At 40.6% G+C, this 25,891-nt stretch overlaps 1 protein-coding gene across 1 annotated transcript in view; it reads right to left on the reverse strand.

Annotated features, from left to right (window-relative positions):
* The window catches only part of LOC110202183 (rho GTPase-activating protein 21-like), a 151,304-nt gene extending 135,129 nt beyond the window's left edge, over window positions 1-16,175 (reverse strand). Inside the window, 2 exon segments of the mRNA XM_020978219.2 lie at window positions 13,997-14,316; window positions 15,949-16,175. Coding sequence (XP_020833878.1) covers window positions 13,997-14,071 — 75 coding nt within the window. The 5' untranslated portion in view covers window positions 14,072-14,316; window positions 15,949-16,175.
* Window positions 16,176-25,891: the final 9,716 nt, after the last annotated feature.

A 25,891-nucleotide genomic window follows, 5' to 3' on the forward strand; every position in this document is an offset into this window, starting at 1 on the left:
CACCATTCCCACTTATATCCTGCTACAGGGTTGAGGGCATGATATGAGAAGCTCCAGCACAGAGCTGACAGTCTTTAGGTACAGACCTTAAACCCATCCTCTGGCCTCTCCAAATAGCCTCACCAAGGTCATAATCATTACTGTGGGGAAAGAGGTTGTGTAAAAAATATCACATTCAAAAGATGTGACAAAGAATATCACAACTTAAAAGCAAAGAATGCCACAACTCCCCAACCAGTGACTGTACCAGTACTTCACCTTTGTAATATGCACACAAAAAGGACCACTCTAGCCACAATCCAGGGTACACACGAGTATTTACACACCCGCAATATTTCTTCTTGAAGAACATCACTCCTTGAAGTATATACTGCAGGTCAGTAAGGTGCTGCATATTACAAAAAACATCTTGTGCACAAAATTAGTGTAAAGGGCAACATCAAGGACATGTTAACAAGAAAAGAAAGGGGCAGTCATTTAGTGAAAAAAAGAGAATAGCATATGGACATTCCAAATCTCCAATGAAGGATCATCGAAGAACACTTAGAAAAATTGCAAATAAAGAGAAAAAGCAGACAAACTATGATTTAACCTGGTAGAGAACAGGCAAACCAATGACATCATGGTTCCATCTAAGTACTGAAGTATAAATTTACTTGCATTATCCTCTTAATTTCCCACTCCTAGAATAAGTTTTGAAAGGAAGCTTTAGAGGTCTTCCAGTTTTGCAATCCTTAAAGCACTATGTAAACGCTTGGACCACAAGTTCCTAAAAGAAAGGCTTTTTGTCCTTATTTATCTTTTTATCATCTGCTCTGCCTACCACAGGGCAATGTATATAATGGAAACTTCAATTTTTTTTAAGGAAAGTACTATATTCTATTTCCAGTTCTGTTCCTAAACAGTTCTGTGACCCCAGGCAAATCATTTAACTTCTCTGGGCCTTTTTAAGTGAACTTAAACATTCCTTAGCTCTTAACCTTCTGAGGCTAAAGCTCCTTAAGCTAATTCCTTCTGTCCTTGTATAAACGTGACAACATAAATAAATCCAAAACAATACTGCTACGAACTGGTTGTTTACTTATCTTGAAATGTGTTCCAGAGTTCAAAATATTCAAATTAAATGTTGTCACAGTAAAAGGAGCAGTGTGTTTATTAACACAAGTTTCAATAATTTTCAAGGCTTAAGTTCAATGAATAATTCCACTTTAATTCCACTGGAGGAGTTCTTAACCTAGGGCCCATAAACTTGTCTTTAAAATATTTCAATAATTATTTTTCAATATAATTAGTTTCCTTTGGAATCTCAAGCATTTTAGTTTATGGACTTATAAATATTATGGGATCCATGGGCTGCCAAAAGATTCCATACCTCAAAAAAATGTAAAGAAATCTGCCCTACTAGAAATAAGCTCTTGGAGGACAGAAACTCTCAGTATTTTATTTGTGCCCCTAGTTCCTACCACAATACCTGGAACATAACAGAAACTTGACAACTGTTGATTGACTGAGTTCCTAGTACTGTACATTATTAACCAAGTAATATCCACAAGACATTTTACCAGTGATTAAGCTTTTGATCTGCCTCTAATAAGCTCCTAATAATTAAGTCTATTATCTAACATTAAATTTAAAAAGAAATTTCACAAATGATACCTGATGGTTATCCACAGATGAAAAGTTCTACATATGGCCATTATCTCACTTCAAATGAAAAGGAAAAAAGTACTAGTACCTAGGTATATCAGGAAAGTGATAAATTTTCTAGTCGTGTCTGACTTTATGACCCCCATTTGGGGTTTTCTTGGCAAAGATACTAGAGTGGTTTGCCATTTCCTTCTCCAGCCCATTTTTATAGATGAGGGAACTGAGGCAAACAGGGTGAAGTGACTTGCCCAGGGTCATACAGCTAAGTCTGAAACCAGATTTGAACTCAAGTATTCCTGACTCTAGGCCCCGCACTCTGCAATGAGCCGTCTAGCTTCCACTTAAGCTACAAGGTGATAAATTTCTGCCACTTTCAAAAACCATATAAATCAAAGAAAGGTTATGATCTACATCAGTACTCACAGAAACTAAATCACAAATGCTTGAAACACAAGCATATTAAAATGCTTTCTCTGAGGTTATACCTTTTATGAGTACATTGGTAAAGGTCTCAAAAGACAGAGTCAATATTAAAAGGGGTTTGTGGGACGATAGATACCCTGATATACTATTAGTAGAGTTCTGAATTTGTCCAATCATTCTGGAAAGCAATTTCCAGTGGTTAAAGTACATACACCTTTTCACTCAAAGATGCCTTCAGTGGCCAAGATCAAAGACAGAAAAAAAAAAGTCCCATATACAGGAACTCTTTTTTTCCTTTTTGGTAAATAGTATTTTATTTTTTTTCCCTAATTACATGTAAAGACAGTTTTTGACACTCATTTTTTACAAGATTTTGAGTTCCAAATGTTTTTCTCTCTCCCTCCCCCCATCCCCCTCCCCAAAAGGGCAAGCATTCTGATACAGGGTATATACATGTGCAACCATGTAAAAATATTTCCACATTAGTCATGCTGTGAAAGAAGAAACAGAACAAAAGGGAAAAGCCATGAAAAACAACAACAAAAAAGTAAAAATAGTATGTTTCTATTTGCATTCAGGCTCCATAGTTCTTTCTCTGGATGTGTACAGCATTTTTCATTATGAGCTTTGGAATTGCCTTGGATCACTGCATTGCTGAGAAAAGCTGTCTATCATAGTTGATCATCACACAAAGTTGCTGTTACTGTGTACAATGTTCTCCTGGTTCTGCTCACTTCACTCAGCATCAGACCATACAAGTCTTTCCAGGTTTTTCTGAAGTCTGCCTGCTCATCATTTCTTATAGCACAACAGTATTCCATTACATTCATATACCACAACTTGTTCAACCATTACCCAACTGATGGGTATTCCCTGAATTTCTAATTCTTTGCCACCACAAAAGAGCACCCATAAATATTTTTGTACACGTGAGTCTTTTTCCCTTTTTTATGATATCTTTGGTCTACAGACCTAGTAGTGATATTGCTGGATCAAAGGGTACGCACAGTTTGATTGCCCTTTGGGCATAGTTCTAAATTGTTCTCCAGAATGGCTGAATTATATAGAAATTTTTTATGGTAGCAAAGACCTAGAAACCAAATAAGTACTCATTGACTGTTAAAGGGCTAAAAAAATTAGAATAAATGAATTTAGTAAATTATTACTGCATTGTCATCAATTATGACTGAAGAATTCAGAAAAGCACTGGAAGACATGAAGTGATGAAATGTGATATAAGTAGAAATCAGGAAAACAACAGAAAGAATAACAACAAAAAAGAAACTGAACACTGTCATTATAATGACCAAGTGTGTCCTCAAAGAAAAGATGAGAAAATGCACCTACTATCCTTCTTTGTGGAAATGGGGAGCTATGCGTGTAGAACATCACAAATACTATCAGATTCAGATGGTGTGCTGGTATGTTTTGCTGAAATTATTTCTCAACTACCCTCTTTTCTTTTTTATTCTTTTGTTACAAGAAATAACTCTTGGGAGTGGGGAAGAAATCTGCTTGGAAATAAAAGTAATGTAAAAATAAAAGTTAACAACAATTTTTAAAGTTTGTAAATGCCTATTAAAGACCGTACAGCACAAAAAGCAGCAAAGGACAAGTAGAAATACCTTCAACAAAGTCTAAGGAAAACAAAGAATTTGTGGGAACATGATTAACACATTATGCAATTGTGCTTTAATATTTTTCAATTCAAAGTAGAGAGGATTGATAGGAATGGGAAAAGTTTCTAAATGTGTGGTAGCAATTTTCAAAACAAATATAGTTCTAGCATGAAGGAAAATAAATAGCATCAAGTGACCTACTGGTTGCCACTTTATGATATTAGGAAAAGTGTTCCCTTTGGGTAGCCTAGCCTTGTTCAAGAAAATGAGATTATCCAAGGAATCCCAGTCATTGAAAACCTAGTTATAAAGTGGATGTGTTCCCTTACCATTAGGAGAAAGATTTCCATATTACCATTATCATGGTAATACAGATTATTCCACAAAGTTTATACATATTTAACAGCTTACATATGCTACAAATTCATTTATCTCAGAGCTTTTAATAAATAAGTCTTCCAGTGAGGAAAGGTGGGAAGGTCTCAAGAATGAAATTTGAAATCACACAGGGAAACAATTCCAATGAAGAAAAAAAGGACTTTTCTAAAGAGACCGATGTGAATGCACAGCAAACTAATCCACCAACCAACTCAGTTTTTAGAAGGAAAATTACGACAGGTAAAAGAGAATAAATTTTAAAATGTAGCATTGTGTTTGAAGAACTCAAGAGTGCCAAAGTTCAGAATCAGTTTATGTTAGAAAAGAAACTAAGGACAATTTAAAAAGATGTTTAACTGTATTGGATAAAAGAGAAGGATCAAAGAAGACTGAAGACCATTGCTTGCAATGGATAAGATGATACAGAGCCACTCAGTTCCCATTTCCCTTCTACTTCCTCTGCCAGAGGGGAAAAATTCTTTGTATTGAAAAAGAGCAAAACAAACATGGCTGATAGGGACAGGTATGAAAAGAAGTAAGGGGATAGTGGGACAGACACTAGTCATTTTATATGACTCACTTAGCCCCCAAAATTATTACTGGGTCATCTTCAGTGATCACTGAAAGACTGGAAAACTGGAGAAGACCCATAGGTTTGCAGAAGGGCAATCACTGTCCAGATTTTCAAAAAAGGAATGAGACTAGAATTTATCAACTACAGGCCTGGAAGACTTCAATCCCTGACAAAGTCTATAAAGTATATTTATTAGTGAACATTTTGGAAAGAAATTGGAGATCATAAAGAGCATGCCATTTTCATGAGGTCATGACAACCTACCCTTCCTTTTTTTTAAACAGGGTTACTGAAGTAGCAGATCAGAAAAATTTTACAGATCTGAGGTTCTTAACTAGGTGTCCCTGGATGGATTTCAGAGGATGCGTGAAATTGGATAGGAAAAAAATATATTTCCACTATATTAAATATATAATTGGTTTCCTTTGTAATTTATATTATACATGTGCGGATATGTGTGTGATAGAGAGACAGACAGATATAAAATTTTATATATCCAAAAACAGTATTCTGAAAAGGAGTCCACAGATTTGATCAAACTACCAAAGGAGTTTATGACACAAAAAAGGTTAAGAACACTTGCTCTAGATATAATGTACCTTGCTAATTATGTAGAAAAGATAGAGAGATGTGAGTTCACAACAGTGCAATGACATGGCTTTGGAACAGGTTGAATGACCAGCCCAATCTACAGTCAACTTGGAAAGAGTTCTCCAATGGGTCCCTCAGAACTTTTGCTTGGCCCTGTGTCGTTTAACACTTACCAATGGCTTAAAGGCACAGAGGGAGTGTTTATCAAGTCTACAGACAACAAAGTTGAGAGAGATAGTTAAAAGTGAGAGAGTCAGGATTCAAAACGATCTTGACAGGCTAGAACATTGGACTAGATCTAACAAGGTGAAATTTAATAGGGTTAAATGTAGAGGCTTACAACAAAACTCGGCTAGAGAGCAGCTCAACTTTTTCAGTACTTCAAGTTCAATATGTTATGGCAGCTAAAAGGATTCTAAGCAAGGTTAGAAAAGTAAGAGAGGCTCAAGTCCCTAACTAACAGAGTTCTTTTCAACATAGGCACAGTCAAAGTTCAGGTTCAGGCCAATGTATGATGAGACGAGGTATCCAGCTTTATAAAGTCCTTCGTCCTTTCAGAGATATATAAAGCCTGCTACAGAATGGCCTGAACTAGCAAGAAGGCCTCAGCATATGCCAATCATTTCCCAATGACATCAAGATTATAGACCAGCCAAATATAGTCTAGATGCCCTGAAAACTGTCGATAATATGAAATTTTTAAGCCCTTACACTTTCAATATGTAGAATTTAACTTTAGAACACTTTCAGATTCTTAGAGACTACTGTACTACTTGGACAGCTTCCTTTGGCTATAACTTCAATACCCACGACAGTCATCTTTTTAATCTACCCCTTCAATAACATCAAGATGAACACCGTTCTACTGCAGGACTACTGTAATGATATGAAACTTCTTCCTTATAGTGATCCAAAATCTGCTTCTTTGTTCTCTCCACACATTGTTCCTACCTTGGCCTTCTGGAATAACAACAGTAGCCTACACTTTTCTTCCATATGAAAGTTCTTCATAAATTTACAGATTGTCATTTCTCACAAAACCACTAACCTTTCCCTTCTCTAATTTAGGTTAACCGTCTTCAGTTGTCTTAACCATTACTAAAACTATGTAGTTTTCAGAAGTCCTACCAACTGGCTTGATAAACTAGGGAATATTCAAATGGCAGCAACATCCCTCAAACTACAAAACATAATACCAAATACAACATCTCTGACCACCAAAGAATATAGGAGAACTAAGTATCATCTTGATCTGGGTGTAATTCTATTCTTGAAGCCTAACACTATATTAGCTTAAGCTGCTAATATATACATCGCTGGATCATGTTGATCTTTTGATTACCTAAAATCTTATAAGTTTAAGAAAGTCAGACTAGCGTAGAAGCCTGCCATTTAAAAATCATATGAGGGCAGCAAAGTGGCGAAGCGGATAGAGCACCAGCCCTGGAGTCAAGAGGACCTGAGTTCAAATCTGGTCTCAGACCAGACACTTGACACTTACTAGCTGTGTGACCCTGGGCAAGTCACTTAACTCCAAATGCCTCACCCCTCCAAAAAAAAAATCATGTGGTTAAATACTTGAAGACAATTTGGTTGCATTATTTTATAATCTAGCTTCCTAACCAAAAATAAAAATTTTAAATACCTACATTTTTCCTTATGAATTTATAGAGATTCGAATTCTCATTATCTAGCCTAAGAAAGAATGGCTTTGAAAAGTACAGCACATCTTGAAGGGTTCACTTTTTGGCTTTATATTTAGTCATTTCCCCTAACAGTAGAAAAAGAAATTACTCCTAGGATATATTCACAAGATACTACTATCTTCATATTATAGTTTCTACTATTATTTTACTTGAAAAGGATTAGCATGAAGGGGCACTTTTTAACACATATTAGGGAACTGTAGGTGGCTAAATACTTTCCTTGTTGAAGGCTCTTTGTAGTGATAGTAATTACTACACTTCATTTGAGATTTCTGCTCAGACACTTGAGCTTAAAAAGTTACAGTCATGTTGACAGTACACATGTTGCTACTGTTATTATTCTCAATAACAGTAGGCTGTATTTATTATAACCACAGCATGCACCTTTTGCCAAAGCAAACACCAAGTACATAACAACTCATAATAATTCAGTTTATATATATAGTGCTTTACAGTTTACAAAGCCCTTTCCTTTCCAACAGCCCTATGAAGTAGAAACAGTATTAGTATTCCCTTGTTAAAGGTTATCAAAGACGTACAAAAAAAATTAAAAGTGATTTACCAAGAGTCATACAGCACAGCTAATAAGTCTAAAGGGGGACTTAAACTTCAATATTCTGATTCCAATATCAGTGTACACAAATATGTGTTCTCTCTCTCTCCATCTCCCTTTCTTATAAAACACATATACACACACACACACAAATTGTGTACAATGTATGTATACAGACATGTATGTATTTGTATATATGGTTTTTTGCTTTGGTCTGGACCAGATTCTAGGCCTCCAAAGGGAAGAACATATGCTCTAAAAAGTATTTAAGCACTGCTTTTAGCAGCATAGACTGAAAAACAGATGGCTCATGAGATTGGAAATGTGACACCTGAAGCCTTTTAACAGTTTTCTATATTCTCTACACACTCCTCTTGGGCACTCTCAATCAATCCTACCTTACTTGCTGGGATTAAGAGTTTTATTCTTACAATTTTTATGCATTTTTCTTAATATCAAATAACTGCTAGCTACAGTCCTGCATCTTGCATCAAAGCTGCTACTTCCTGCAGTGGTAACAAGTAAATAAGTAGAAATCATTTCTTTTCAATGCACAGAAGTTAAAAGTTCTCTCTCAGTTTATTTATACATACTAAGGAGGAATGACCCAAGGAGCTCCTACCACAAAGGCTCTGGGCAACCTATGACTTAATATAAGTTCTAGGGAGCTCTCTGAGATAACCAGAAGTCAGTCACCTTGCCCAAGGTCTCAGGCTAGCAAGCAGGATTTGAACTCAAGCATTCCTAACTCCAAATTCAGCACTATATCCATGAGCCTCTTTTATACATACAGTGTGAGAATAATGTAAATTAAACTTCCTATTTCTTTCAAATTATTCAATGACAGTGAGTTTTTCATCTATCAAGGTCAATATGTTATAGCCAACCTTTACACTCACATGAAAGTCCAAGTCCGACTCCTCATTTTATAAGAGAACTAAGGCCCTTAGAGTTAAGGAACTCGCCCATCATCAGAGAGGAAGCAACTAGCAGACAGGGACTGAGGCCTTTAGTCTCCAAATTCAGTGTTCTGTCCTGTCACTTTTATCAGTTCTCTTCTCTCAGGACTTTGCATATCATCTGAGCTTATTTGGTTGGGGGTGGAGGTGGAAGGGTGAAGGAGCACTTATAAAAAAGATTTTTAAGATAATACAGATATTGATTAGCACAGAGATAACCCCAAAATTTGTTTCCAGTCTTCTTTACTTCCCTCAAAGTACTCTCCAATCCTTGCTGTTCCTGAGAGAACACACTCCATCTCCATCTCTCAACTCAGTGCTTTTTCATTGGTTGTCCATAATAACTGGAATACTCTTCCTCCTCATCTCTGCCTTCTGGCTTCTTTCAAGACTTTCTACATTCTGCATCCCACCTTCCACAAGAGGTCTTTCTTTCCAGTCTCCTCCATTTGCTGGTGCCATCCTTCCAAGGTTACCTCCAATTTACTGTGTCTAGATCTTGTACATAAACAGTTGGCTCCTCCATTAGCATGTGAACTCCCTGATGGCAGGAACTGTTTTTGCCTTTATTTGTATACCTAGCACAGTGTCTGGTACATTTTGTTGTTCAGTTGCTCAGTTATTTCTGAGTCTTCCTGACTCTGTGGACCACGTCATGCCAATACTAGCCATGGGGTTTTCCTGTCATTTCCTCACCCAGTGGACCAACACAAACAGAGGTTAGGTTTGCCCAGGGTTACACGGCCAGAAAGTATCTGAGGCTGGATTTGAACTCATGTCTTCCTGACTTCAGACCCATCGCCCTATCCACTGAGCCACCTAGCTGCCTCCAAGGCAAACAGGGGTTAAGTGACTTTCCCAGAGTCACACAGCTAGTCTGAGGCCAGATCTGAGCTCAGCTCTTCCTGACGCTAGGCCCAGCACTCTATCCACTGAACCACCTAGCTGCCTCTACTAGCTGCCTACATCTGGCACACAGTAATCACTTAACCAATGCTGTTTGACCAATCTGATAAAACAGAGCAGCATATAGCTACGCTTCCTGAAAACCTTATGATACCCTCAAATTCCACAGGCAATGCTGCTGCCGGCCCTCCTATCACCATCACCTTCTCACACACAAGAATGACAGAATTTTCAAGCTTCAAGGGAATTCCTCATTTTACAACTGAGGAAACTGTGATCTCATCGGGTCAAGCGCCTTGCCTGAATTATTCCCCACTATTTGGCATTCCCAACAGAGATAGCAGATGCTGCCAGGAGCACAGTCACATCCTTGCCTGGCTTGGAGACTTTACTATGAGATTCTCCTTCATTAGTTTAATTATATAATGAGTGGACATGTAAATATTGATAAGAAAATTAATTAAGTACCTTTCCAAAGGTATTTTTAAGCAATTCCTCTTCAGTCTGGTAACCACAAATAAATTACTAAATGCATAAAAAGTATTCAGCATAAACAGGTATTTTCACAAGGGAAATAGTAAAACAAGACATAAACACATCCCCATACCATTTCTAGCTGAATACAAAAAAAAAATTTTTAATTGTCTTTCTGTCTTACATTCACTGCTCTGATCACAAACTTCACTGGGTCCCTAATGCCAAAGTATGAATGAATTCACCAGAGATTCAAGGCCTTCTAGAGTCCAGTGTCACCTAAAGTCACAGAGTCCTTTTAGCTTATTTCCTCCCCCTATACGCTGTTCCCCCCAATTTGGACCCCTTTCTGCCACAACATCCCTGCTCTGGTGGTCCCTATTTCTAGCTTTCACGCCCTCACTCAGTTTTTTATTACATACTATAGAGCTTATGTCTAATCCTCCTATTAGGCTGTGATTCCATATATCTTCCTCACTTTCTGGCACATTGCTCTGCAAACAACAGGTCCTTAATATACTGAACAGCTTTTCTTTCCCTCCTTTTTTATTCTTTATTATGGGAAAGGGGAGGGAGAATCAATATATTAGACAATGAAGGCGATGTGAAAACAGAAAAGATATCTATAGTTTAAAAAAAATTAAAACAGGACAGCATATGATAAAATGTGAATTGTGCAAAAGAAGCCAGAGAAGACAGAAGAAGGTATTTTGGGAATGCCAGGGTTTGAATTCTAACATAAACAAGTCACTTATTCTGAGCCTCAGTTTGCTCATCTTTAAAGTAGAAACAATTGTATCTAAAACACCTACCTCACAGGGCTGTTACAAGGATGAAATGAGATTATACATACAGACTTTTAAGCTTTTTTCCCCCCTACCAGGAGGGCTATAAAACTCCAGCACCAATGCAAATGGACAACTCCTCAACTTAAAGTCTGAGAGTCGTTTGGGTGGGGCAGGAGCAATTAAATGACTTGCTCAAGGTCATACAGGTCACATGTGTCAGAAGCTGGCCCTCTTTCCAATATTACACGTCACCTCTCAAACATCAGCTAATAGCATTAAAAACATAACTTGCAATGGAAAGCTGAAGAAAAGTTTCCAAAGACGGGACCGAAGCTGTATTGTGAAGGAAGGCAAGGTAGCAGCAAACTTTGCAAGAGGAACATGAGCAAAGGCAACCAGTGTTCAGATTTCAAACAAACAAAAATTCTACACCGACTACACTGCAGAGCCAAAAGAAAACACTACTGCCCTTCAGGTTTAGTGCAAACACTTTTGAAAGGTTCACTTGCACATACTTTCAAATAAGAAAACTCAAATTTGCCAGAACATAAACTGAACCATTTTTCCATGGGTGAATAAAAATTACTTCATCAGACTTGTTACATTTTCAGTTTGTAGAGAGTGATAAATCCATTTGCATTCCTATACGATAGGGGTATAAGGCTTAAGGGGAACACAAATTTGTCAGTGTGTGAAGTTATATAGCAATAAACCTTATTTGTGGAAGGTGGAGTTGACTAATTAGGGCATGAAACATTACCTACACTGATTTCTACTGTGGTCCAAGTTCAATTCCTCCCAACATACATTAACAACCGTGGTTTACAGAATTCCAGTCTCACCATTAAGAAATACCTGTTATTACTTCATGGTCAGTTAAGAACAGATAAATTTAACTATAAACTTAGGAATATCACTTACCACTTTAAAAGTAACATTTATTCTGTACTAAGGTATCAACAATGAACGTAATTAGATTGCCAGAAGCTAAATAATAAGAGTAGTTCACCCAACCTAGTCTGCCAACATTACTGTAAAATAATTCCCTTTTAAACCTATACACTTATAAATGTTCCCAGGGATTATTATGTACAGGGACACAAAATAAATAAAAACCATAGCTAAATGAAACATCTGTGCACATTTTTTTTTTATTCTGGATATCTAACTGCTTCTCCACACTACGAGGCCATTTTGCTTCACTTTCCATTATGCATCCAAATAGAACATCTAAAAAAGGAAAAATGCACTGCAATTAAATCTAGCAAAAAATGAAATGTTGTCTCAGCCTGTGAATGTGTACAGGATCCCTCTAAACAAGGAAAATACAATTTTACCAAAAATAGACAGTACATTTTTCTTAATTTCTCTGAGACAAGCCACAATATGATCTTGCCAATAACATCAAAATTAAGACATTTCACAGACACTTGAAAAAAAAATACTGTAATTGTTAATAGAAGCCAAGTGTGCAATTGGAAACATTTCTTTCTGGCAAGAGTACAAGAAGTGTCCATTATAAATCTTGTTTTCAAGGGTATTTGGCTGAGTTATTTAAAAAAAATTCAAAAAACATTCAACTGAAATTAGTTGTTGCTAACTATAAACGGAATAGCATGCTAATTAAAGTGTCCATTAGAAACATATGACAAGCTGTTAGGAGTACACTGCATATTATGTAAGTACCAAATATATCAAAGCAATCATCAAGCTGTAGGCCTTCACATAAACTATTATACCAATTCCAAAAGGAGTTATTATGGTACCACATCAACGATCAGAGGATTACATTACTACTGTACTTAGTCTTGTTCATGTTTGTACTTACAAACAGGTGTCTTAAGATGTTGTCTAGAAGCAAAGCCCAAAGTAAACTTCAAACAATATCATCTGACAAGAAGTAAAGTTAAATCAACTCCAAATATATTATTGTACTCCACCAGATCAATGGTTAGTAAATATACAACAACTTTAGATAATCTAACATGAAGTCAACAGTCTGGGGGAAAAATTTTTTTTCTGTCTATACAATGCATGAAAAACTAAATTCACCTTTAAACTATTTTATAGAACAGCCATAATTCATGCAGTTATTTGCTAATGTCACAGCTTCATTACAGAGTTAATATTACATGATCATGAAGTCAAAGCACTTAGAAATGACTAAGTGAGAGGCACGTGCTAAACTAAATTGCAGCTATTTTTGTTGTGAAGTTAAACAGTTAATTTTATGGTAACAATATAGGCGTACTTTATAAAGCAGGTTTGTTGAATCTTTTGCACTTTTGGTATGCAAATTATAGCAATCTCCAGTAATACAGTAAGCAAAAATTCCTTCATCATAGGAATAGATTCAAAATATGAGAAAGAAAGAAAAGAAGGAAGGAGAAGAAAAGACATTCAAAGTTAGGTTCACATAGAGTGAGTAGTTTCAGTACTGATTTACCAAAAAAAAAAATTCTGAAGAAACAAGCATCCTTTCCTGTCTTCTCTTAGACTGACCTGGCACTTACAAATAATGATGTACGTAAGTGGCAGAGAAAAGATTGATGGTGCGTCCTTCAGAAAAGGCTAGCCTGAATAGGCAACACAAAACATTTTTTTTACTAACACCAATTCACAAAATAAGACAAACCTAAATAAAGAGACCCACCAAAAGCTGGAGAGTTCTCAGAGATAATCAAAGGTACAGCACTAGATTACAGACAACACTACCTACAAAACATTTTCAAGGCTATAAGCTAGTTCAGTGGAAGACTGGAGTTTTCTCAAAGGTAAAGACAATTTACACCAGCAGCAATCAGACCACAGCAGACAGATAAATACGTTCTAGTATTCTCCTGGCCCCAGCAGGAAGCCAAATATAAGACTTAAAAAATAAAAACAAAAACACATCACATCAACACAAACACCTGGGATGAGCTTCCGACTGCCAGTGGAACTTACATATGGCCTAACCCGAAAGCCTTTAACCCAGTATCCTTGAAGAAGAAGGGGGGTGGGGTTTGAGGGCATGCCATGGAGGAAAAGGTGTCTCTCTCTTGCCTTATCTCTCTAGACACCTGGAAGTTGGGAATTCAAGACTTGGGGTTTGGGGAAAACGAAGTACAGCAACTTGAAAGTTGGGGAAAACTTTCTTCCCTAGCCAATGGGGCAATCCGGTGAAACAAATGTGGGAAGCTGTTTAACTCTCCAGGGCTCAGTTCCGAGAACCGGCCATTAATCAGCTGAAATCCAAGAAAAAAACAAACCAAACTCTTTTTCCCTTTGAGCATCTCAGCTGCAGCAGCAATAGGAGGCATCCCTGCAGACGCTCACAGTGCCTTCCGAACAAATAGCTGGGGAAAAACTCTATGTGGTCTACACTTGAGCTCTTACCTCCTCGATAGGTGTTCCACAAGGTTGATTGCCGTCTCCATCTCCCTCAGGTAGACCAGTCCAACGTGTCGCCATTATTTCATTTCAAATTACAAAGGAGGGACAAATCCTCTGAAGTCCACATTGGAGGAAAACCCACAGGCACACACCCACAGCGATGCAATTCCAATCCAGCCCCAGCGAGGGGAGAGAGAATGAAAGACAACCAGGACTGTTATATTTTAAAAATAAACAAAAAACACCTTCAAAACGCCAAGATAATCACTTTGGACTTCAAACGAATTCTGGGTCTTCCTCCATTTCTGTTGGTTGGAAAATAGCTAAAAAGAAAAAAAGATTAAAAAAAATGAAGAAAGAAGAGAACAACAAAGATGTGTCTAGGCTTAGGGTAAGGTTCTTTCCACCCCCTTCAGCAGCTGCCCATCCCTGTTAGACAATTGCAGAACCTGGTCATCTTCCACCTCCTCCTCTTTCTCCCATCCACTGAGTCCAGGGGAATCGGAGTGTGAAGAGGAAGAGGTCTCCCACCAAAAGAAACCCTTTCCTGGAACAAGTTAACCAGAATAAATTCTCCATAGCCAAGGTAGCCCTTTCTCCTAATCAGGGACAAGAAGACTCTTTTCACCCTTTGAATGGTGCATTAGTCCGGCCCCAGATGTCGTCTGAATATATTCCTCTCCCCCCACCCCATAACATCATACAAATCAGGTAAAGCTCCTGTAACCAGGGAAGTTGGGGGGGGGTATACTCCAGTTTCAGCCCAACACCCGCGGTTCCAGAGACTGGCACTGACTATTTAGGGTGTGGGGTTTTTTTTAAGGCATTTCAACAACAAAGTTCGGGGGCAGAATATAGAATCTTCTGCATTCCTCCGAGACCACGGTTAAGTGAACTCCCCACCAAGTATCCGAAATAGGGCAATGTTTTTCAAACACACCCACCCCCATTCCTCCAACTCCCCCCCCCACTTCCTACCTTCAGACTATATGAAAACAAGCTTCCGATTAGGATGACCGTTTGATGGGCCCCAAGGCGTGCGGTGCCCCCTCCTCCCCTGGATAATTAAGGTGAACACAATTCGAAGGACCCTTTAAAACTCTCGACACCCCCCATCTCCTCCCTCCCCGTAAGCCCCTTTCCCACTGCAGCTTCTCTCTTCTGCGGAGGTGGCTGTTTTCTTTGGCTGGCAGGGAGCAGGGATGGGTGGGGAAGGAGTGGAAAGAAAGCCGGGCGGAGGGGAACGAGTCGGGTGGGGACCCCCAGGGCCCTGGCGGCTTAGCCTTTGGGGGGATGTCATCAACCTCTCTTGGCAGTCTGGTGAAGCCCTTGGACCCCTTCTGGGAATCATGTTATTATAGACAGAAAACAGGGATTACAAGGGAAACCGATCATATGGAAACAGACCGATCAAGACGGTACAAAAATATGTTAAGTTCAACGACCCCAGGCTAAGCACCCCGGTACAAGGGTGGGTCCGGCGGAGTGGCCGCAGGCGGGTTTTACTACCTAAGTTAATGGGCGCCCCCTCCCCGTTCTAGCCCTGCCGAGACACACACACAGACACACACCTTTAAAGGGGGGGGAGGGAAAAACTTCCCCGACCACGGGCACCTACCCCTGCTTCCTCCGCCCCCTCCCCCGGGAAATGGAGGCCCCGAGTTGTGGGTCCGGGGAGGCGGGCGGGCGGAGGCCGGCCTGGGAAGGCGGGAGCCGGCGCAGCGCTAGGCCGCGGGCTCGGTTAATATTAATGAGGCGGCCGGCAGGGGCCGGGCCGGGCCGGACACCTCGGCAGCCGTCGCTGCCGCCGGCCTTTGTGCCACTTCCTCCCCGGCCTCGGCGCGCGTGCACACACGCACATGCACACTCGCGGCTCCGCTCCAACTCCTCCCGGGAGCGCCCTCCCGTGCCCCCCCACGCTCCTCGCCCACCTCCCCAGCCACAGCCCCACGCACCGGACGCCGGCTCGTGCCGCCTTCTCTCTGCAGAGCAGCCGCCCCCGACCCCTCCCCGACACTGCCACGACCTGCCCCGGCCGGGTCTCGTGGGGGGCGGGGCGGCCACTGCCGCCGGGCTCCGGGGTCCCTGGGCGGGCTGGGCCGGGGGGCCCGCTCGGGCGCCCCGCTCGCACCAAGTGACAGGAGTGGCTTTCTCCTCCGCCGCGCGGATTGTTTCCCGGGGGCGGATTTCTCGCTTCTTCCTCCCTGGATCCACCTCCTCCCACTCCCCTCCCCTCCCCTCCCCAAGGGAGGCTCGAGGGCTGGTTCTGTGCGTGAGCGCGATGTGCGTGCGTGTGTGAGTGAGTGAGTGTATGTGTGTCTGGAATAATACGGTCCTCCCCGCTGAGCTCGGCACACCCCCTGCCCGACGGAGCAGCCCGAGTGCCGCGAGGACGGGTACTGGCGGAGCCAAGGGGACGGGCCGGGCGACAAGCACGGGCTCCAGGAGTGCGGGCCCTGGCGGGAGCGGTTTCGGGTGGTCTCCGCCTGGGTGTGTCCCCTCCCCAAGTGTTCTCGGGTGCGGGCTAAAAGGTATTTATTCCAATTTTATTTAAGTCGTGAGGAGACCGGACCGAAGGGAAAAGCGAAAAGAGCCCAGGTTGGAACACAGCCGCCCAGGCAACGTCTCCCTCCCAACCTAAGCCCCCTTTTATCCCGACCCCTCGGCCCTGTAGCTACCTCAGAGCAGACCCCGGGGCAGCTCCCTCCTCTCTGCCGCGCCTCCCAACATCTCCCGCTGCAAACTGGCCAATGGGGAGGAAGCATGAGGAGCACGAGAGCCAATCGGGAGGCTCTCCTCCTGCAAGGGGGGGCGACGCTCCGCCCCTCGCGAGAGGAGCCGAGCTGGAGGAAGAGCCACCGCCCCCTCCTCCTCTATCTCCCCTCCCCACTCCACCCACGCCCCCACCGGAGAGACCACTCCCCGTGGGGGATCCTGGCGGGGCTCCAGCGCAGACAACGGCGGAGGCGGCGGGGCTGTGGCCACGCCCCCTCCGCCCCTCCCCGCCCGCTAGCTGGCTCTTGGGGCCTGACTTGGCTTGGGTCATTGTTATCTGCCCTTGTGTAGAGGCACTGCTGGCTATTGTGTCTCAGCCGCTGCCTCTGCCTCTGGTCCGGGAGAAAAAGGGAGAAACACAGCGGAGGAGCCTTGGGCTCTGTCTATCTGCTTCTTCACCCTCCGGCTGCCCCGACTCTCCCTTCCTTCTTCCTCCCCCTCCCCTCCCTTTTCTCCTCCCCCCTTCTCCTCCTCCTCCTCCTCCTCCTCCTCCTCTCTCTCTTCTCCCCCTCCTCTGCTGGCCAGGGGTCACGTTTCCCGATAACAAAAAGGAACCCCGCCCTAAGCCTGGGTCTGTGTGCTTCGGGAGATTTCAGATCTCCCCCGGGGCTGGTTGGAGAGACCGCATTCTGATAAAATTACCCCACCGCATTCCCAGAGCGGGGCTGGCCTCTATTGTGGTCTGCCGCCCTTGCACTTGTGTGTCCTCTCGGGGTGTCAGCGAAACAGTAAATAATTTGATCAGAGACAAAAGAATAGTGTCACCTCCCGACTAGGAGAGCAGCTCGGGATTTGCCGTCGGAAGACCTGGATTTGAATTCTGTCTCTGCTCTCTCTCATACCTGGGTGACCTTGGACAAATCATAACTTCTCGGGGCCACAGTTTCCTCATCGGGAAAAAAAAATAAAGATTTTTCCAAGGTTCCTCGAAGTTATATAATTTTAAGATCCTACGAATGTTTACTTGGGTATCCTTTGTGATCAGGCAATATTCAAAGTAATAAGATAACATGTATAGAGAGCTTTAAAGAAAGAGCATGGCTTCCGAAGTTTCCTCCCCCAACATAGTTTAAAGATGCTATGAACATTGACTTGAGCATCCTTTGTGATCCAAGTAATATTCAAAATAATAATAGGTAGCATGCATACAGTGCTTTAAAATATGCAAGCCGTTTACATGTTTTCTCATTTGATCCTGGAGACAGCCTGGTCTGGTAGGTGCTATTATTATCCCCATTTTACAGATACGAGGTAATATTTTGCAAATGCTATGCAACATGGAGCAGAAAGATGTAAAGGAAAAAGAAAGGCAGTTGGCATAGCTGGAGACAACATGGGAATAGACAATTTAAGAATACTTAGATAGCAACCACCCACAAATGCAAATTCAGAGGGTAAAAAGAACCACTCCACCAAACATGCTCCTGGTGGTTAGTTTTGAACAGGGTTTCAGGTTTTACAGAGTAGGAAATGGTTTACTCTCTAAGAAAAGAATGCAAATGTGAAAATTGGAGAGCACGACACATAAATGCATAAAGACTTCTAGATGGATTTTGTTTTTATTGGACCTACATTTTTGACACTCTGCAATTTACAATCTTAAAAAGTTTCCCAGGACACTAAGGTTCACTTGGCCGGGGTTACAAGGGGGTATGTGCCAGAGAGGAAACTGGAAACCAGGTTTTTCTGTCTCAAAGGGTGGCTCTCTATATCCATTATGCCATGCTTTTAAAAATAGTCCTTTCCCTCTCTACTTTCCCCAGGCACATGTTAGACCATGTTATTCTTCTCCTAAACCTCTGTGGCTCCCGACTGACTCTAGGATAAATACAAACTTCTTTGTATTCCAGCCTTATTTCTTATTACTCTTTTTCACATACTTCATATTCTAGGCAAATTTCACATAGCGGCTGTTTCCCAAATTTGACGCTCTTATTTCCTATGCACAGACCATTCCTCATTCCTGGAAAGCAGCATTAACTCATCTCTGAAGTTTTCAGAAGTTTTGTTTTCCTTCAAGGCTGAGGTCAGATGTGTGACAGTCTCCCTCTTAAAGCCTTCCCTGATTCACCATGTTCCTCATAATTGTCAGTGTTATCTTCCTTCTCCAGTTACCTTGTATAACCCTTATTTATATGTGTTGGCCCCCTTGTCCCCACACATACACCCCTCCATATATACCCAGAAAATAGAAGCTTCTTAAGGGCTGGCATTGTTTTAGTTTTTTATTGATGTCCCTATGATCTAGCACATAGTACTTTGAACACAGAGTAGGTGCTTAATAAATGATCATTGGATTGCTTTAAGGTTTTCAAATCACTTTAGACATGTTATGTCATATAATCATTAGAACCCTGAGAGGAAGGTAACCTGGAGGCGTTGTTGTTCAGTTGTGTCTCACTGTTCATGACCCCATGGACCATGGCATGCCAGGCCTTTCTGTCCTCCACTATCTCTCCAAGTCAGTCCAAGTTCATGTTTGTTGTTTCCGTGACACTATCTATTCATCTCATACTCTGCCATCCTCTTTTCCTTGTCTTAAATCTTTCTCAACATCAAGGTCTTTACCAGTGAATCCAGTTTTCTCATTATGTGGCCAAAGTATTTAAGCTTCAGCTTCAGTATTTCACCTCCAATGAATGGCCTGAATTAATGTCTTTAAGTATTGACTGATTTGATCTCCTGGCTGTCCAAGGGACTCTCAGAAGTCTCCAGCACCACAATTCTGAAGCCTTGATTCTACAGCACTCAGCTTTCCTTATAGTTCAACTCTCACAGCATTATTATCATTTTCTTGATGAGGAAACAGGCTCAGAGAGGTTGTGATTAAGAAAAAGTGTCAGAGCTATGATTTGAACCCAAATCTCTCCTAACCCCATGCCCTTTCCACTAATATCACCCTACTACTCTATTGGATAGTAGGTCTGATAGAGATGAAGCCCATGACTAAAGAAGGTTTTAGGCTCAGCTCTTGAAGAAATTTTCCAAAGGCTTTTTTATCTGAAAGTCCAGTATGACAGTTCATTGTTGTATAGATTCAGATAACTCCACAGGTCAAATTATAAACCCTCAAAGACAACTCCACCCAGAGGTAGCATGTCGGAGTGGAAAGGAGAGAAAGGTCTTCAAGGCACTCCCTTAGATTCTACTTTCTACCATTGGTATGATCTTGAACAAATAAATTCTCTAGGCCTCTTTGTCCTTTCCTATAAATGAAGATAATAATACCTTGCTCTACCCACCATACTAGATTGTTGTGAGGATCAAATAAGATAATAGGTGTGAAAACACTTTGAAAAATTAAATGTCAGGTAAACAAGCATTTATTAATGGCCTACTATGTGCCAGGCACTGAACTATAAAAATAAGGTATAATTATTGTAACAACCCATAGGGCAGGAAGTGATTCAATTTTCCAAAAATAAGGTTATAAGTATACTCAACTATATTTGTATTCAGATACTGGGAAAAAATTTATAAAATTAATAATTTAATGATATCCCTTAAAGAAACAATTTTCTTTAACTTCAACTCAGGAGGGTGATGTTTCCTTTCTGGGCATGCAATCAATAAAATGTTGAACAATGCTTGAATTTTTACTAAGGTAAATTATGAGTGTAGCAAACTAGATAGGAATAAATTCCTCTAGACAGGCCACTCAATATGGAATCTGGTGACCACAATCCACTACCCTCCGTTTTCCAGGGCCTGATAATCTAATCTAGAGCTTATGCATACTTTTGATTTTTTACTCTTTTCCCCCCTCTCATGCCAGCCTCCACCAATTCACTCATTAGCACCTCCACCAGAGGGAGGGCAAGGGAAGGAAAAAGAAGCAAAACTTCAGTCATACTTGCTACTTTCTTGTTAACAACTCTAGTTAAAGTAGAAGAGATTGTACTTTCTTAAAAGTGAAAAGGAGATTGTGCTGTCTATAGATTTTACACTGATATTCCTGTCCCTATTAACCAAGGATAATAAAGAAATGATAATACTGCCATCTTCAGAAAATGCAGGTCTTTTCCTCTCAAGGTGTATCAAATAGATGCACAGGTTTCTTATGAATTAGCTTTCTGTCTTTTTTTCATCTTTATGGTACTTCCTTTAAATACTCCCAGAAATTGCTACAGCTACATAATAAATATATCATTTCTACTAGACACCTTACAAATGTGATCTCCATCCCAACAATAACCCAATAACATTGTTGAGGGACAAATATTATTCTTTGTGGGTGTCATCTGGAAATAATGTCCAGCCAGGACTACACAATCCAGGTGTCCTAGGTCCTAGTCTAAGGTTGGTCTGTTGTCATAAAGAGGGCACCAGGTCAGTTTCAGGAAGTTGGACAGTTTAGAGCTACAGTTGGTTGTGTGTAAGCCAACACATTGAATAGTACAGATAAAACTTTATAATTTGGGATAAAGCCTTTGCAAGACTATGTCTCCAAGGCAATTGACTAATAGTAGTCAAAAGAGAAAGACATTCTTGTGGTCATAAGAAAATACCATGGACTTTAAGTCTCCCTTTTATATAAAAACCAAAAGAATACCATTAGTATTTTCTTTCAAAGAAAGACTGAATTGAATTTGGAAAAGCTGCTGTAACCCCACTCCTCTAGGAAAACCTTCTGACTACTGTAATTTGGAATGATGACCATTCCCCTACAAAAGGCATTCTGGTGACTCTCTTCACGCATCCACCACCCCCATTAAACGCATTGCCTTATTTTCTTATGCAGATAGTAAATACTTTGCTTATTTGATTGATGAATTTGCTAAACAGTGAACTCCTTATATCTGTCCACATAATTATTTTCTTAGGGCGTAAGTTCCTAGAGGGCAATAACTCATAGGATACCCTGAAAAGAGTCACATAATTCAATTTAATTCAGCAATTATTAAGTACCTCCTAAGGGCAAGGCACTGAAAGGCCCCAGGGATACAGACAGAGATGAAAAGGAAACAATCCCTGTCCTCAGGAAGTTATCCCCAACATATCTTTCCAACCATAGTACCCACTGCATTCCAACACTGTCTGCTCATGTGAAATTTATTTTGTTGCCCTCTGATCATTCATTCATCTTATGCTCATCCTTGCCCAGGAGCCATCAGAATATTTGTAGCCCTCTACCCAAGTTGAACTGCTAACCAAGCTGAAATTCAAGGTCACTCCATAATTAGAAATGTGTAGCTCAAGGCATAATCATTGTGGTAATGCCAGACATTTTTCCTTTGAACTCACTTTGCATCCCTACACAAATATCTTTACATCTTTAAAAATCTGAAATGTTTTCTTAAGAGTTAGAGAGGTAATCTCTCTTGTAATGACAATAAGAATGTTGAGTATCAGTACTCAAGACATTTTTCTCTTCTAGAAAATATGACTTTCATTTATACTGGCCCCAATTTTACCTTAAGAATCTGTGAAAATAACCACTTTTCACCCACCCAACAAGACATTTGCTGGAACATCCTGTGAAAACATGGTGTAATCTGTGTAGAAATTGAAGTTACAGCTTGAGGTTTGAATAAGAGTGTGTTTTTGTCATCTTGGGCATAGACATTTAAATTCCATCCATATTAGCCAGCAACTGGCTTTTAGTACCATAGGCCCAATTCAGGTCACCCCAGACTCTTCTGATATAATGAGTGTCCAGGCTTCCCATCTTAGAGCTTCAAATAGAGTAAAGAGGGAGAGACATTCAAAGAACTCGTAATTCTTGAGTCCCTCTGTCACCTTTCTATGTGACTTAATTGATAGAGGATTGGATTTAGAGTCAGAAAACCGACGTTTCAAATTGTGCCCTAGTCACTTACTAATCATGTGACCCTGGACACATTATTTGATCTCTCTTTGCCTCAGTTTCCTCATTTGTAAGTCAAGAATAACAATAACAGCAGCTACCTGTCAGGGTTGTTGGGAGGATCAAATGAAGTAACCTATGCACAGTACTGTATAAACATTAAAGTTCTATATAAATGATTGTATTGTTTTTTTAAAAAATGTCCCTTTTATCTAGTCACCTGTCTGTCCCAAACCACAGAGATTATTTATGGGGCAGCTAGTAGGCAGCTAGGTGGCACCGTGGATAGAGCACCAGGCCTGGAGTCAGGAAGACTTGAGTTCAAATCCATCCTCAGACACTTACTAGCTGTATAACCCTGAGCAAGTCACTTAATCCTGTTTGCCTCAGTTTCCTTGTCTGTAAAATGAGCTGGATAAGGAAATGGCAAACCACTCCAGGATCTTTGCCAAGAAAACCCCAAAGAGTTGGCTACAACTGAATGACTGCACAACAACAGAGATTATCTGGTCAGTCCCCTTAAATTCAAATGGCAAGATTTCTATTTTTCAAAAATAGCATTCTTCGTTGACCTGTGGCAATCCATACTTGGCCTTAACCACTAAATTATTTCTCTTCAGTATTTAACTTAAGAAAGAAAGCATGATACAGAGAATAGAGAACTAGCCTTGGAGTCCAAAAGACTGATACTCAAGCCACAGAATCACATGGACTTTGAGTTGGATGGTGTCCCTAAAGCCATCTAGTCCGATGCCTACCTAAATAAGAAATTCCTTTATGTTATGTCTATCATATGTTCATCTAGCTTTTGCTGTCTTTCTTATCCCTGACCTCCAGATGAGGGAAAACTCAGTGCCTCCTGAAACAGCTCATTCTAGTTTTGAATAGTTCCAGTTATTAGGAAATTTTCTATTGTGTATTCATCTTTGCAGTTTCTACCCTTAGCTCTTAGTCCTGACCTCTTCTGCTACCAAGGAGGTGAGCCTTTTGCCCAAATCTAGGCCTCCACATAGTCATCTCACTCCCAACTGAATCTTGGTCTCTGCCACTGGGAAGCCAGGCTTTGATAGGTGACTTTTCTCTTCATCTTGTCCCAAATTAGGTCTTCAGCCCATTTCCCAACAATATCCACACCAGGCCTTAGTACTTCTCACCTCCTTGGCTTTCCTGGTCTGCTTTATGTATTGACTTCCTCCATTAAAATGGAAGCTTCTTGAGGGCAGGGACTCGCATTGCCTGACACACAGTATACATTCAAAAACTTTATGTATGTATCTAATCTTTCTTCCATGTGGCAGCCCTTCTGGAAGAGAGAAATGAGATCCTTTCCTTCCCCTACTTTCATCCACACATATTCCCTTCTCTAAGCCATTTAGCAGTGTTTATCCAGCACTTTCCAATACAGGGATAACTATGCCTAGAATACAGAAGTATTCCTAGGATCATAAATTTAGGGATTTTAGAAATCAACCAATCCAACCTCTTTATTTTACATATTAGGAAACTGAGACCCAGAGAAGCAACATGATTTACTCAAAGACACAGTAAGTTAGGAAAGGTGGGTTTCAAACCACATCCCTGACTCCAAACTCAACATTTTTGTGCATTAAACCTCCGATCAATAATTGTTGTTCAGTCATTTCAGTTGTGTCCAACTCTGGACCTGTTACAGAGAGTTGCCAATCTTTTTTAGTGGAAGGAATTTGTATGCTGGGATCCCCTACACCCAATGAAATCACAGTTAGGAAAACAAATCTAGCCTAAATCTCTTTGGCTTCAATTTAAACATGTGTTATTTCTTTCTGGCACTAGTGAAGATGGGAAATGGATTGTGATTATTTCCATGTACTACGTTTTCATATAACTGAAAGAAATTTACTCACTGAATAAGCCTTTACTAAGCTCCTACTATGTGTTAGGCACTGTGCTAACCATGGAGGATACAAAACCAGAACTGTCCCTGCCCACAAGGAGCTTATATTTTACCAGGGAGAGGGACAAAATGTACCTAGAAAATTAAATATGAGACATATACAATATAATTTCTGAGGGAAGGGTGTCAACAAATGGGGAGATCTGATTAAGTTGCTGGTATGGTGTGGCATTTGAGCTACACTTCGAAGGAAGCCAAGGATTCTGTGAGGCAGGGAGGAGGGGAAAATACGTTCTAAGCACAGGGAAAGCCTATGCAATGGCAAAGACAGATACAGGAAATGGATTGTCATATCCCGGGAGCAGCAAGTAAGCCACTTTGCCTGTAATCTAGAGTGTATGAAGGAGAATAATGTACAATAAGCTTGAAGAGGTAGACTTGAGCCAGATGATAAAGTGGTTTTAAAAGCCAAAAAAAAGAAAAAAGGAATTTGCATTTTATTTTATATTTACTAGAAGCAACCACTGGAATTTCTTGAATAGTAATAATGTCATTATCAGACCTGTGCTTTTCTATAGGCTAAATAATCTCAATTCTGTTCATCAACAAGTATTTATATGTCTGGCTTGATTTAGTCTCTATAGGACATTTTTTTTTTTTGTGGTGAGGCAGTTGGGGTTAAGTGACTTGCCCAGAGTCACACAGCTAGTGAGTGTTATGTGTCTGAGGCTGGATTTGAACTCAGGTCCTCCTGACTCCAGGGCCAGTGCTCTATCCACTGCACTACCTAGCTGCCCCTCTATAGGACATTCTTAAAAAAAAAAAATTATAGGGTATCACCCAACGAACTTAAAATATGGTTAAGGGACATAAGACACATACACTCCAAATACATAGAGAAGACTGCAATAAAGTGATCATTTGTATGATTCAATTCCATTTCCGTTAGTCATTTTTCATAGAATCTATACATAATCTCTCATCATTTTCATAGCTATGCCTTTTACAGACAATGCAGTGTGTTCTATTTACAGAAACTTCATGTGTCCTATTTTTCCATCGGGTTGCTTCCCACATCCCTGATGCTGTATTACTACCTACTGAACTGTGAAGCAGGTAGAGGCCTTGTTTCATCCTTTTATCCTCAGCACCTAGCATGGTGCCTTCCTTGCACAGATTGGGTGCTTAATAATGGTTCCTTGAATTGAATCGATTTTATAATATAATTGTCTGGTAAGAACCTGACTAGGAAAGAGAATTTGCAAAAATGGAAAGGATCTGTGATTTCCTCAGCAGGAGGATCTCCCTCCACCAAGTAGAAAGGAGTTGCCTGATGCACGTCAGCAGGGGTTCTTAACCTGAAGCCAGTGAAATTGTTTGCTGGTTTAAAAAATTTTTTTGGATAATTATTTCAACTTAATTTAATTAATTCAATTAAATCAAA

The sequence above is a fragment of the Phascolarctos cinereus genome, unplaced genomic scaffold (assembly GCF_003287225.1).
Source record: "Phascolarctos cinereus isolate Bilbo 61053 unplaced genomic scaffold, phaCin_HiC Scaffold_1;HRSCAF=81, whole genome shotgun sequence".
NCBI lineage: Eukaryota > Metazoa > Chordata > Mammalia > Diprotodontia > Phascolarctidae > Phascolarctos > Phascolarctos cinereus.